Genomic DNA, 11392 nt, shown 5'->3' on the forward strand with positions numbered 1-11392 from the left:
ACATACACTGTCCTGCTGCTATAAATACTCACTAGCACAGTAGATGTGTATTAATCTGCTGCTGAAAATAGTCCCCAGCAAATGTACTATTTACTCTTGTTTGAGAAACCTTTGCTAAAAGCTACAGGGTGCAGATGTTTTAGGAAATTACTTAGCATTTTTTTTTTAGAAACAAAAGTATGTATTTGCATCCTGTTTTTAAAGAATTACATCTTAAGTAAAGTTGAGCTGAAAGCCAGAGACAGGGTAGAGAAGTTGAGTTGGATGTGGAATTAACTTTCCACATCCAACAGAAACAAAAATATCTAAATACATTCTTTATTTTGACTGTGATATTTCCACTCTGTCTGATTTAGCATTTCAGAATATTATGAGTATGGACATGGAACCAGTGATGAATCCTACAACAACTATGGTAAGTACAACCTGTTTTAATGTGTTGCACGACTGTTGTTCGGAGCTACTACAAACATAACTGATCCAAATGTGACTCACACTCTTTCTTGTGAAACAAATTGTCTAAACTGTCTAATGTATCAAAATGCTTGCTGCTTTTCTCTGTTTTGTATGAAAAAAATAAAATTAATATCTTTGGATTTTGGGGCTGTTGGTCAGACAAAACAAGCAATTTGAAGACGTTACCTTGGACTTTATGAAATTGTGATTGTAAGATATCTTGATTTTTTTTTTCTAGACCAGACAAGATGAATCGATAATGAAAATAATAGTTGGTTGCAGCCTTACACGCTCTTTAAGAGAGTCCAGCATTAGGTTGTGCAATATCTATGGCATCATTACAGTTCATTTGCATCTAATTACTGTCACAGTCAGATCTTCAACACATTCACTGTGTAATAACAACTCCTCTGCTGAAATGTATTCCACGGCTATCCTTGCACTTCAGTTTAAGCCAGTGATATTTCAAAAAAAGCCCAACAGTTATTTGCCTCTGTTATTTTAAAGGTAATTAGCTGAATTCATGGACACGGTGTAAGATTTTAAAAATAACTTATTAACAAACATCTTTGGACCTTGTTTTGATTCATTCCTGACAAAGAAAAAAAAGTCTTGGCCACACAATCCTTGCTGCTGCTGCTGTGCTGATATTTAAAAGATGTTTCACAGCAGAGGAATAAAGGAAAAGCCTTGTGGTTCCGGCCCACTTCTAATCATCCTCGCCCAGGGAGCCACTCCTGCATGCATCACCCCTCCTACCTTCCTGGCTACAAGCTGCATTTGACTAGAACAGTAAATGTGCCAGTAGAAGCTCAGGGGACTAACCGTTGCCCATTGTAAAGGTGTTTTTTTTTGTGTGTGTTTTGCCTTTTGGATATGTGCCTTCATAGGCTTAGTCCAGAAAAGCTGTTACTATTGGCTGAGTAACCTCTGCTGTGCACACAACACTGCTGTCAGGTAAAAAAAAAAAAAAAAGGTATCCCCATAACACCAGCTGCTCAAATTGCTTCATTTTAACATTTTTTTTTTTTAATGGTAAGACTTTTTTTAACGGATTTCATAAGCCGATGAGTCGTCAGCCCTTTTTTAAACCATTCAACTTAAGCAAAAACATTAAAATCACCAAAAGTGGAGTTACTATGTTGTCACATGATAGCGGCAATAAGCTGGTTGCCAGTGTGGGTTTGCAGGCTCATTCATTTTCAGCACAATGAATTGTGCACTGAGGTGTTGAGGTCGGACCAAACCAAAACCAAGAGGGCAATGATTTGATTTTCTGCTCCATAAACACTTTCTTATTTGGACGCGGTGCAATGTGCCATGCAGCAGAGGTGGCCATCTTTATGTAATTTGGCTCTGAGGAAGGTGCTGCTGACAGTCAGATCTCAGTATTGGTCCAACAGAGGGCAAAGAGCTTATAAAATTAATTTTCTGTGGAGAGAAGCCTCTGTAGTACCTGAGATGGAATTTACTTCCCTGAATTTTCTTGTCTTTGGTTAAATGGATTGTGGGAGGATAGTATACAATAGCTGTGCTCTCAGTTTGACATTGTGACATCAGCTTTCTCAGTGCAGTGAATGCAGCTTTCTGCAATGTGTGTGTGTGTTTTTTTTATATTGTGTTTGCAGAGGAGGAGTGGCCAACTACCCGACCCAGTCTCAAAGCCCCAATTCTACGGCTGACAAGAGGGGGCTACAGAAAACATCCCTATGGTAGATACTGAAGGTGCTCCACATATGTGACCTCCGATTTCAGACTATTTATAATTTTTTTTTAAATTACTCATAAAATGTTGTAGCAGCATTTTTTTGCCCGTCTCCCTCAGAAACTGAAACAAAAAAATAACCCCATAAAGCACATAAATCCACAAAATTTAGCATTGTTGCAGTATGTTTTTTATTTATGACAGATGGAGTAATTTTTTTGAAAAATACTGTACAGAGAGGAAATGAAAAGAAACGGGAAGGATGTCCTTAAAATTGGTTGTCTAAATGCCATTCATTCCACCGCTGTCTGCCCAAAAAACTGTGGTCATTTCAGTTTTTTGACATTAAACTGCAGATTTTTTTTCTCCTGTTAGTTATTTTAAAACTATTTCCATTTATTGCCTTTAATGCCGCAATAATCAAAGTTTACAAGCCAACCACCATAATGCCGGGATCAGACTACACAATATTTTTGCCTTCGTGGTGAGCAAATGTGGCGCTCATTTAAAATTTAAAATCATCGGTTTTCAACCTCAATCCCCTTTCCCTGCAGTTCGCTGATTGGTTTGGCTTTGGGGCTCAGACAGTTTTAAGTGGATGTTTTCCAGACTAATACCTCAGAGCGAAAAGGTAACCTCATGAGATTCTGACTGGCTTCTACACGTCAAATTTCTCTCCGTAAATGTATTCATTATTTTGCCCAGTGAAAATAAATCAAGGGCAGGTGTGTGGTTAATTTGTGGCTTGAAGCTTCCGCAGATCGGTCTGAGAAGCTTAGCTTTGTATAACTCCAGTGGTGGCGTTAACTTGTTGCATGGTTTTGCAAAAAGAGGAACCACACACTGCTCTGAACACAAATGAACTCATGAACTCCATTAAAGGCAACAGATGGAAACCTTACATTTCCCAGAATTGAAGACCTGAATACAAAGTGACTAACGGACCTACACATCTCTCCAAAAAATGTTTAATGTTCAGTAAACTAAATCAATCTTCAAGTTTCCCCACAATTGCTATATGAAACTCTGATGACATCATGTTAAAACTGAGTTGATAACGCAGACTAAAGTTAGCGTAACGTGATTTTAAATATTCTAAGATGTGAGATCGTACTCGTGCAAAACATTTTTTTTTTTTTTGGTTTGGGTTGAAAGCAATCAGCAATGTACAGTGTGTAATTTATAATGAGTGCTTTGTTCTTGTGTGTAATCTGTATTTGTACATAAAGCATTTAATAAAAACAGCATAAACCACAACACCATGTGTAAGACTCTCTAAATAGGTTGCTATGGAGCCTTAAATTTGTATTTTTTCTGCAGTGTGTTAACGTAACTGTCACCACGACCATTTACCGTTCTTGTTTTTAAAACTTAACATCTGCATGATTTCAGGTCACAGCTAACTCGTTTCATAAAGAAAGCCCGCCAGCCTGTCCCAAATGAATCATTTGTTAAACAATTTATATTCCTGCTCAATCGTCCTTGAATTTCTTATTTAGAAACTAATAAATTTCTTTTCTTAATCCATCCTCTGAAGTTTTACATCATTAAACAGACACTCTGATTGACTCTGAGAATGATATGGAGTTAAAAGAGGTAAGAAATCCTCATATATTACCATCATAATGCCTTAAATACACTCAGAGTTTGAAGTCGGCTCGTGCAGAGCATAATGGAGCCATACAGGATGTCGACATTGTCGTTATTCACCCTCTTGGTAGTGTGTTATTGCTGAGTGGAAAAACAGCGCACTTTGTGCAGTGTCTTTTATCTGCAACTCATCAATGTCTCTGCTAACCTCTTTTTGCATTCCTGTCATTTAACCTGAGAGAGCTGTATATGCACTGTAATTTTACGTGCTTTAAACATCAAAGCTGAAGTCCATTTAGCAATTTGAATTCTCTTTTGTGATTAGTACACCTGAAGCCTGGCTCTCATTAAGAGTGTAGATCATGGGACTCAAAGGAAGACTAAACACTAAGCAGGTAACAATAATAATAATACTAATTTAATACTCAAATCTAACTTCCACTTAAAAAAAAGTAAACCTGCCCTGTTTAACCCCAAATAAATGCACTGATGATTTAAAAACCCCTTAGTATCTCTAACTAGATACTCCAGAAAGAATTCAGCTAAATTATTATAAAAGAAATAATAAATTTCAATAAACGACACTAAAATAATGTTCGGCGAGCTAAACTAATCAGTGATATGAATAAAATCCCCAAATTTGTTCAAACTCCTGCATAAAATTTCATGAAATTTACCTTGAATTGGTTTACTTTTTTCACAGTGATGAAATGTAATGACTACATATATGGCATGCAGTTTGTAATTTAGTCTGTTTATTACTGATGCAACATGAGATTGACATTTTCTTTATCATACTGTCTTGTTTTTCCTTATAGATATAGAAGCACTGTAGTGTGATCTGGTCAAAGCAGAGAGGAATGAAACAGGTGAGTGGATATATTCACCAGGAATGTAGTAACACTGTGACGGCTTCACAAAAAAAAGAGAATTATTTATCAGTGGTCAGTGGTGATTTACATGTACTTTCCAGTAACATTTAAATGAGACACAATTAACAGAAAATCAGTAGGTTTAGTGCATTTGGCCTCCATGGCTGACTTTATTTTCCAAACAGAATTTCACTCATAGCAAACAGTTTCTAACAGAATAAACCTCCAGCTGCAGTCTATGTGAAGGAGTAAGTTTGCAACTGAGTGCTCAATCATACTGAATGTGTCCATTTGTGTTTTACGATTAAGAGTAACATTCTTTGTGACTCACTGTGTGTGCGTACTGTTCATAAAGGATTAAAACGTAATTTCCATCTCGCTGCGCATTCTCATGAATTCACAATTAACACCATTTACAAAATGTTACAGCGCGCAGTTTTTATAACTCTGACAGCTCATTAAAAAAACAGCAAAGCATGCAATTAAAATAATGGAAACAAGAGGGATAAAGGAAACAAAATCTTACTAAAACTGCAATGTGATTAGAAATCATTAATCATCCGATAAGTAGAACAGCAGAGTAGTGGCTATATGAGGTTGGCTTCAAGAGGCCGCAATTTGAGATTAATATAGAGAACTAAACTGAAGAACTTTGTTTATTTTATCACTGAGTATGTGTGTTACACTCTCCAATCTGTTTAAATACAATTACACATAATCCCTACGGACAGATACCTGCTGACTTAATTGCACACTTGTGCTGATAATACATAACTAGATTTGTGAACAAAATTGGCCCACAAATGCAATATACAACATCATTAGTTGTTCGGTGTTGCAGAATTATGTTAGATTTCTCCTATAAGGCTACAATAAGCTGTGATGTTCCCTTTGCTCACAATATTGTCATAATTTTTTTCCTAAAATGAAATATGCTACAGCAAATTTGTTGATTTTAATCAAAAAGCCCACAAGTTTGTATCACACTCAATTAATATTTAAAAGCATCTTCATGAATGGATGGAAACAGACAGAGCAAATCTCCAGAGCTGAGAGAATTTCTTTTCAAACAATGTAATTGGATCAGCTTTCATAATAAAGAAATTAGTCAAATGTCCTTGTTACAGCAGGCTTTAGATACATTATAATGTTTAATCAAGAACAAAGTCAGTCACGAGCAGTAGTTATTCTCAGCTTTGACACCTCGTGAAACAAGTAGAGCTCATTTTTCCACATCCTCCTAACATCCTCCTAATCAATGAAGTTCAGCAGGAACATTCTGTTTTTGGCTGAAAACTGAAGACTTAATGAAAAGCTGCACCTTTCTCTTTCACACACCATGTTATCATACAGTGACAGGCCAGTTGCCTGAACAACAGCTTGTGCAAACTTTAGATGAAGGCAGCATGAACTATTGCAATTAGCATTTTACTGTATCTTAAATTTGGTGTCTCAGTAAGTTATTGGCTTCTACTGAACCTCCCAAATGGCGACCAAAATAATAGGAATTGAAAGTGTTTGGCTTATTTATACGATGCTACAAGTGTTGTTTAAATGATACTGTGCTGAACTGCTGTTTAGTGGTATTGTACAATTACTAGACAATTTCGTTGCGATATATATTCTCATTCGTCTGTGCTGTACTGTAACACATCATGCTTCCGTTGCCTTTTTCCAATTTTCTACTTACTTTCTACTCGGGCTTCTTTTCAGAGCAGAAGGCGCACGAATCTGCTCCCAGAGGACTGAAGACTGTAAGACATCTTCAGCTCCGCCGTCAGTCTGGAGAGCAGCTCGGTACGTATCTCAGATTGTTCTCCATCAAGCCATTTTTCCACAGCACCGAGTTGGAAACATTTAGTTCTTGAGGTTACATGAAGAATTATTGTGTCATCTCGATCCAAAACGAACAAGATGTTTCCAGTTTGACAATCAAGTGAAGGCAGACAATAGATACTGTGTAATATGACAAAATGATCACATTGTAATATGTTTCTCAAGGCTTAATCTGTGGGGAGTTTCAGCAATGTGCTATTTATTTAAAGAATCTACAGGAAACAACATGTTCTGAGGCGTCTTTTCAGCAGTTCAGACAGATTTAGTCATTCCTGGATGGTTATTGAACAAATCCATGTCCAGTTTTGTTATACCTGGAGAGGTTATAAAACTGCCAAAGAACTAAAAAATATTGTATGTCTAGTTGTGGAAATTTCAGTGTTGCATTATGGTTTAACAGCTATAATTAAATAAATGTAAATTCCCTATTTTCAACCCCACTTTCCCTCCTAAGTTTGCTCTGTGACTTGTTGTTTATGACTAACTCTCGTGTTTACTTGCACCTATGAGTTGGAAGTCATCAGTGTTGCTGGAAACTCGGTGTGTGCCAGTGATGTTCAAGCAGCCTCTGCCAAAGGCATTTTCAGATCCATTTTCATAACAAGCCCGTCGCCAGCTCGAATCCAGCCAAGAACAGCCAAAATCCCAAAGCCTGCTATGGATGTTGATGCATTTCTTAAAGTGAATGCCACTGATATAACTCCCCTCACATTACGAGATTACAAAAAAGGATTTCATAAAAAAGGATCATTACTCATTGTACTTTCTTCTTGTTTTGCACAAAGAATGGAGTCTAAGGTGCTTAAAGACTTTGCAGCTGTCTTCACATCTCTTTGCCGTTAATCCACACATGAATCCACAGTGATTCTTGTCCATTAAGAAGTCTTGGGCCGCAGCCTCGGGCATCATAAAAAAAAAAGTGGCAGCTGTTTGTTTTGTTGGTTTGCCAAGTTTATCACCTTTGGCAACATTGTTTATGCATCCACAACTTTCTTAATAGAATACATATTAGTCTATTTAGTGAACACTCTCTGATTATGCATCTGTTTCTGTGAAAACTACATTGTGTTTATATCAACGGTTATTTATTGCACACAGAGATAAATTTGGACTTGGAGAGAAAAGATGATGAAACATGAAACATGATGGGAAAGATTACTCACAGGTAAGCAGGTGATTGTGTGTGTCAGCTGTTACTTTTCACCATTAGAAAAACCTTCGCACAATTAATCTTTGACTATGAATTTGCATTTTATTTGTTCTGTATTTAAAGTCTGGCTCTTGTTTTTGCAAAAATACTTGAGCACTCTGCTGGAAACAGTTATCATCCAGACCAGCGTGGTTAAAGAAATAAAGCCATGAACAAGTTCTTTCAAGATCAAAAGCACTTTCTTTGCTTAGTTTTGGACCATCAAACAGTTAATGGCAGCATTCATTAAGGCCATCAAATAATGTTTGGACTGTTTAAAACCCATTTGGGATACTATTTCCTTAACCTCATACATTAGAAATGTGTTCCAGCAGAGCTTGTGTTCACCATTCTTACAATTCCTATGCTAACTGGGGTTAACATTGGCCAAAAGGTTTTCAAAACCAGAACTTTTATTTAAAGGAATAGTTAAATATTTTGGTAAATACTCTTTTAGGTTTGTAAAGTAAATATGAAGCTAAAGCCGCAGTAGCCAGTTAGCTTTAGCTTAGCACAAACACAGGAAACAAGGGGAAATACCTAACCTTTTTAATCAGATTATGTTACATTTGGACAGAGCCAGGCTAGCTGTCTCTTCATGTGTCTGGTCTTTGTGCTTATGCCGTAAAGATCATAGTAAAGATCATAGAATAGATAGGAAAAATTCCCATGTTTACGACTTGTGAACGTTCATGTCATCAGACAGCCCAAGGTAGTTGTGTGATTACAGAGTTGATTGAGTGAGGGTTAAAAATACTGTAAATTTACATTCAATCAACTTATATAAAGAACTTTGGCTGACGTGAGGCTGATGCGAGGTGTCCCTCTTTGCTTGATTTTTTCTGTATTATGAAGCTCCAAATCAGATATATCGGAGCTCTCAGAAAGTCGTAATTGCAACTTGGACGTTGGCATGAACTAGTCAGAAGCTGCTGGCAGTATCTTCATATTTGCAATACATATATAAAAAGTGGTATAGCTCTTCTCATCTACTCTGGGTGAGAAAGCAAGTAACCACATTTCACCAAATGTCAAACTATTCCCACGAAAGTGTCCTAAATCTTACTCTGCTGGTGTCACCGACTTAGTAATGAGACGGGAAAAGAAAAAGAATGCATAAATATTTACACACATACATATACATATGTATGTATACATGTATGTCTGAATATACATGTTGTACATCTTGAGTTACCAACACGCATCCTGCGGTGACGTAATGATACCATCTGCTTATGTTCAAAATTGGCTGAGAGAGAGAGAGAGACATCCTCAGATATGCAGCATGCTGTACTCACTAATTCAGTCAAGGGATGTGTGAACAAATAAATGATGGCTGCTTGTTCACTCATGCCAATTGTCATGCTTAGTGCCTTATTTTCTTGAATAATTGCACCTATTTGTCCTTAACGAGACAATAAAAGCTCATTTGAAAAGGTTGAGGTGGGAGAGAGGAGGTCAATCTCTTTCCATCTCTATCTCAAGGACGAGCTGATTGTCTCTTGCTAAAAGCTGCATTTCCATACAGAACATCACCCTGGATGTCAGACGCATGTTGACAGATTATAACTGCGGGATTCATAAAGAGACAGCCAGTGGATCGAGGAGAATTGCCGTACCGCATTTGATGCACAACCAGCCAAAATGTCAGAGTGAGGGCTCAAAGGCCTGCTGCATATAGAAACTACTGCGCAGCAAGGACACAAGTGTCATTTGTCATACATTTATAGAATCAATTTAGACAGATGAGGATGTACTTTTCACATGAATAGCTCTTCAGATTAGATTGGGAAATACACTTATTCACTTTCTTGTCGAGAGTAAAGATGAGAAGATCGATACCACTCTCATGTGTAAATGTGGTTTCAATCTTCTCATCCAAGCAAGAAAGCGAATAAGCACATTTCCCAAAATGTCAAACTGTTCAAATTTGCATTTATTTTTTGACTTTCAGTATGCAATGTTTGTTTTGTCTCTTCTGTTTTCTGTGTTGCAGGTTGCTATGAAGACCAGCAAACCAAACACTAAGTTGAATTTCTGGTGGACAATAAAACTCGTAAAGCCAAAGCAAGATGGTGTTTTCTTTTTGTTTTCTGTCCTCTGGTTAGCAAATGATCATTTCAACCAAAATTTACACAAGATGATTCATCCTGCTGCCGAAGTCCTTGGGTTTTTACCATGCAATAGAAATGTTTTAGAGTAACGTTCTTTCTGCTCAGTTTTATCATAGAAATATATTTTATTTGGCCATTCTTGTGGCTTAAAGTAAAAGTAACTCAACATGTAAGAAAATCACAACACAACTAAACCTTATTTTAACCGCGCTGAGAGGTGGTATCATCTGGCGGCTGCTGTCATTACCAACCTGAGTACACCCTGCGTCTGTTCCCAGATCACTAATAAATGGTTCACTTAGTGCTGCCAACATGAACATGTTAGTTCATTAAGCAAGTCGGGCCCACTGCTGGCGTTCTGGCCAAATGTCACAGCTACTTTACAAGCCCAACCCGTCACTGCTGCCGGAATATATTTCAGCAGCCGGTCACAGCTCACACCTTGTGTCATTTTCTGAGTGGTAGTCATAATGAATGGTGCCGTCTGCAGCTCTACATATGGCACGCAGTGATTAACGCTTGAGATTGATAGAAGCAATATGGACGCTGTTCAAATAAAATGTTCACGAATGTCTTCTTTCTGAATTTAGTTTGTTTGTATTCGATTTACAAAACAATAAATCGATATCATTGTAAACCAGGCACATCACATCGCAGTTTCTCGCATGATGTTCAACTTGAAATGCTTGCACTGCAAACAAGTCAGATTTGATGCAGAAGATTATCCGTTTCTTATCTTCTTGGATGGAAAGGGCTTTCATGAATCTGCTCAATTGTATGGCACACTCATTTCATCAAAACATCCACCCCTGATTCTGGCGTTTGTTTAATTCATTTGCTCCGTGACATACACCCTGCACAGCCTGTCAGACAGCATGGCATTTATCTTCCTCGATATCACTTGATCTAAATATTGGAAACACAAAGACACCAAAGTGGGTCAGGATCTAGGCGAGTACCCAGAAATGTTGAATGATGCAAAACAGTGCATGGTAATAACTCTAACACACAGCGTTTCCCCCCCCAGCCAGGGACGAGTACCTGAGCAAACTCAGCTCTGTTTAGACAGCTGCTTGATGAGCCAGAATAGAAAACGAGGGCTTATAATCACCCGAGTCTGAAAGGGCCTCTTCACCAGTGTTGCTCTTGTGATGAAACGGTGTGTAGAGTCAGAGTCCTTGACGTGTTTTGATGATTTTCATGTTGTTTCCCTTGCGACAGCAGGCTGGGATCTAAGCCAGGTGACAGAAGGTGAGGATGTATAGCTTGAGCTGCAATTTTTTGGAAGTTGTGTGCAAAGTTGTGACTACTATATCTGATCTTAGTTCCCTTTTGCCTACCCCCTCAGCTCATTAGAGATATTTTTGGAGTGATGAGTTTTGACATGTTGTGTTGCACTAAGCAGCAAGTACACTGGGTTTACTATGTTTTCTAGTGATGAAGTCATCTAGTACACAAAACATCTTTACTAATAAAGTGCTGGTCTGATGCACAAGATATTTTTTCGGTACGGAGCAAATAAACGCTATGAAATATAATATTCCACCCAATAAAAACAAAATCTGCATCTATTATTGTGGTTTTAACGGTTAATGCTCAAGGTGTGAACCTGCACAGGGCTTTCTCAATG

General features: G+C 37.7%; 1 protein-coding gene across 3 annotated transcripts in view; it reads left to right on the forward strand.

The window, feature by feature from the left end:
- khdrbs2 (KH domain containing, RNA binding, signal transduction associated 2) overlaps window positions 1–9712 on the forward strand; it is a 75864-nt gene extending 66152 nt beyond the window's left edge. Inside the window, exons 8-13 of one of the 3 annotated variants that reach the window (XR_006407000.1) lie at window positions 357–415; window positions 2085–2181; window positions 4570–4620; window positions 6337–6420; window positions 7558–7624; window positions 9645–9712. Coding sequence is in view for 1 of the 3 variants with exons in the window: in XM_044371964.1 (XP_044227899.1) it covers window positions 357–415; window positions 2085–2179 (154 nt within the window). In the remaining 2 variants the exon portion in view is untranslated. Of the gene's footprint in view, window positions 1–356; window positions 416–2084; window positions 3403–4569; window positions 4621–6336; window positions 6421–7557; window positions 7625–9644 lie in introns of those variants that run through there. The other 2 variants (XR_006407001.1, XM_044371964.1) reach the window with 2 other exon arrangements.
- Window positions 9713–11392: the final 1680 nt, after the last annotated feature.

The sequence above is a fragment of the Thunnus albacares genome, chromosome 14, assembly GCF_914725855.1.
Source record: "Thunnus albacares chromosome 14, fThuAlb1.1, whole genome shotgun sequence".
Lineage (NCBI taxonomy): Eukaryota > Metazoa > Chordata > Actinopteri > Scombriformes > Scombridae > Thunnus > Thunnus albacares.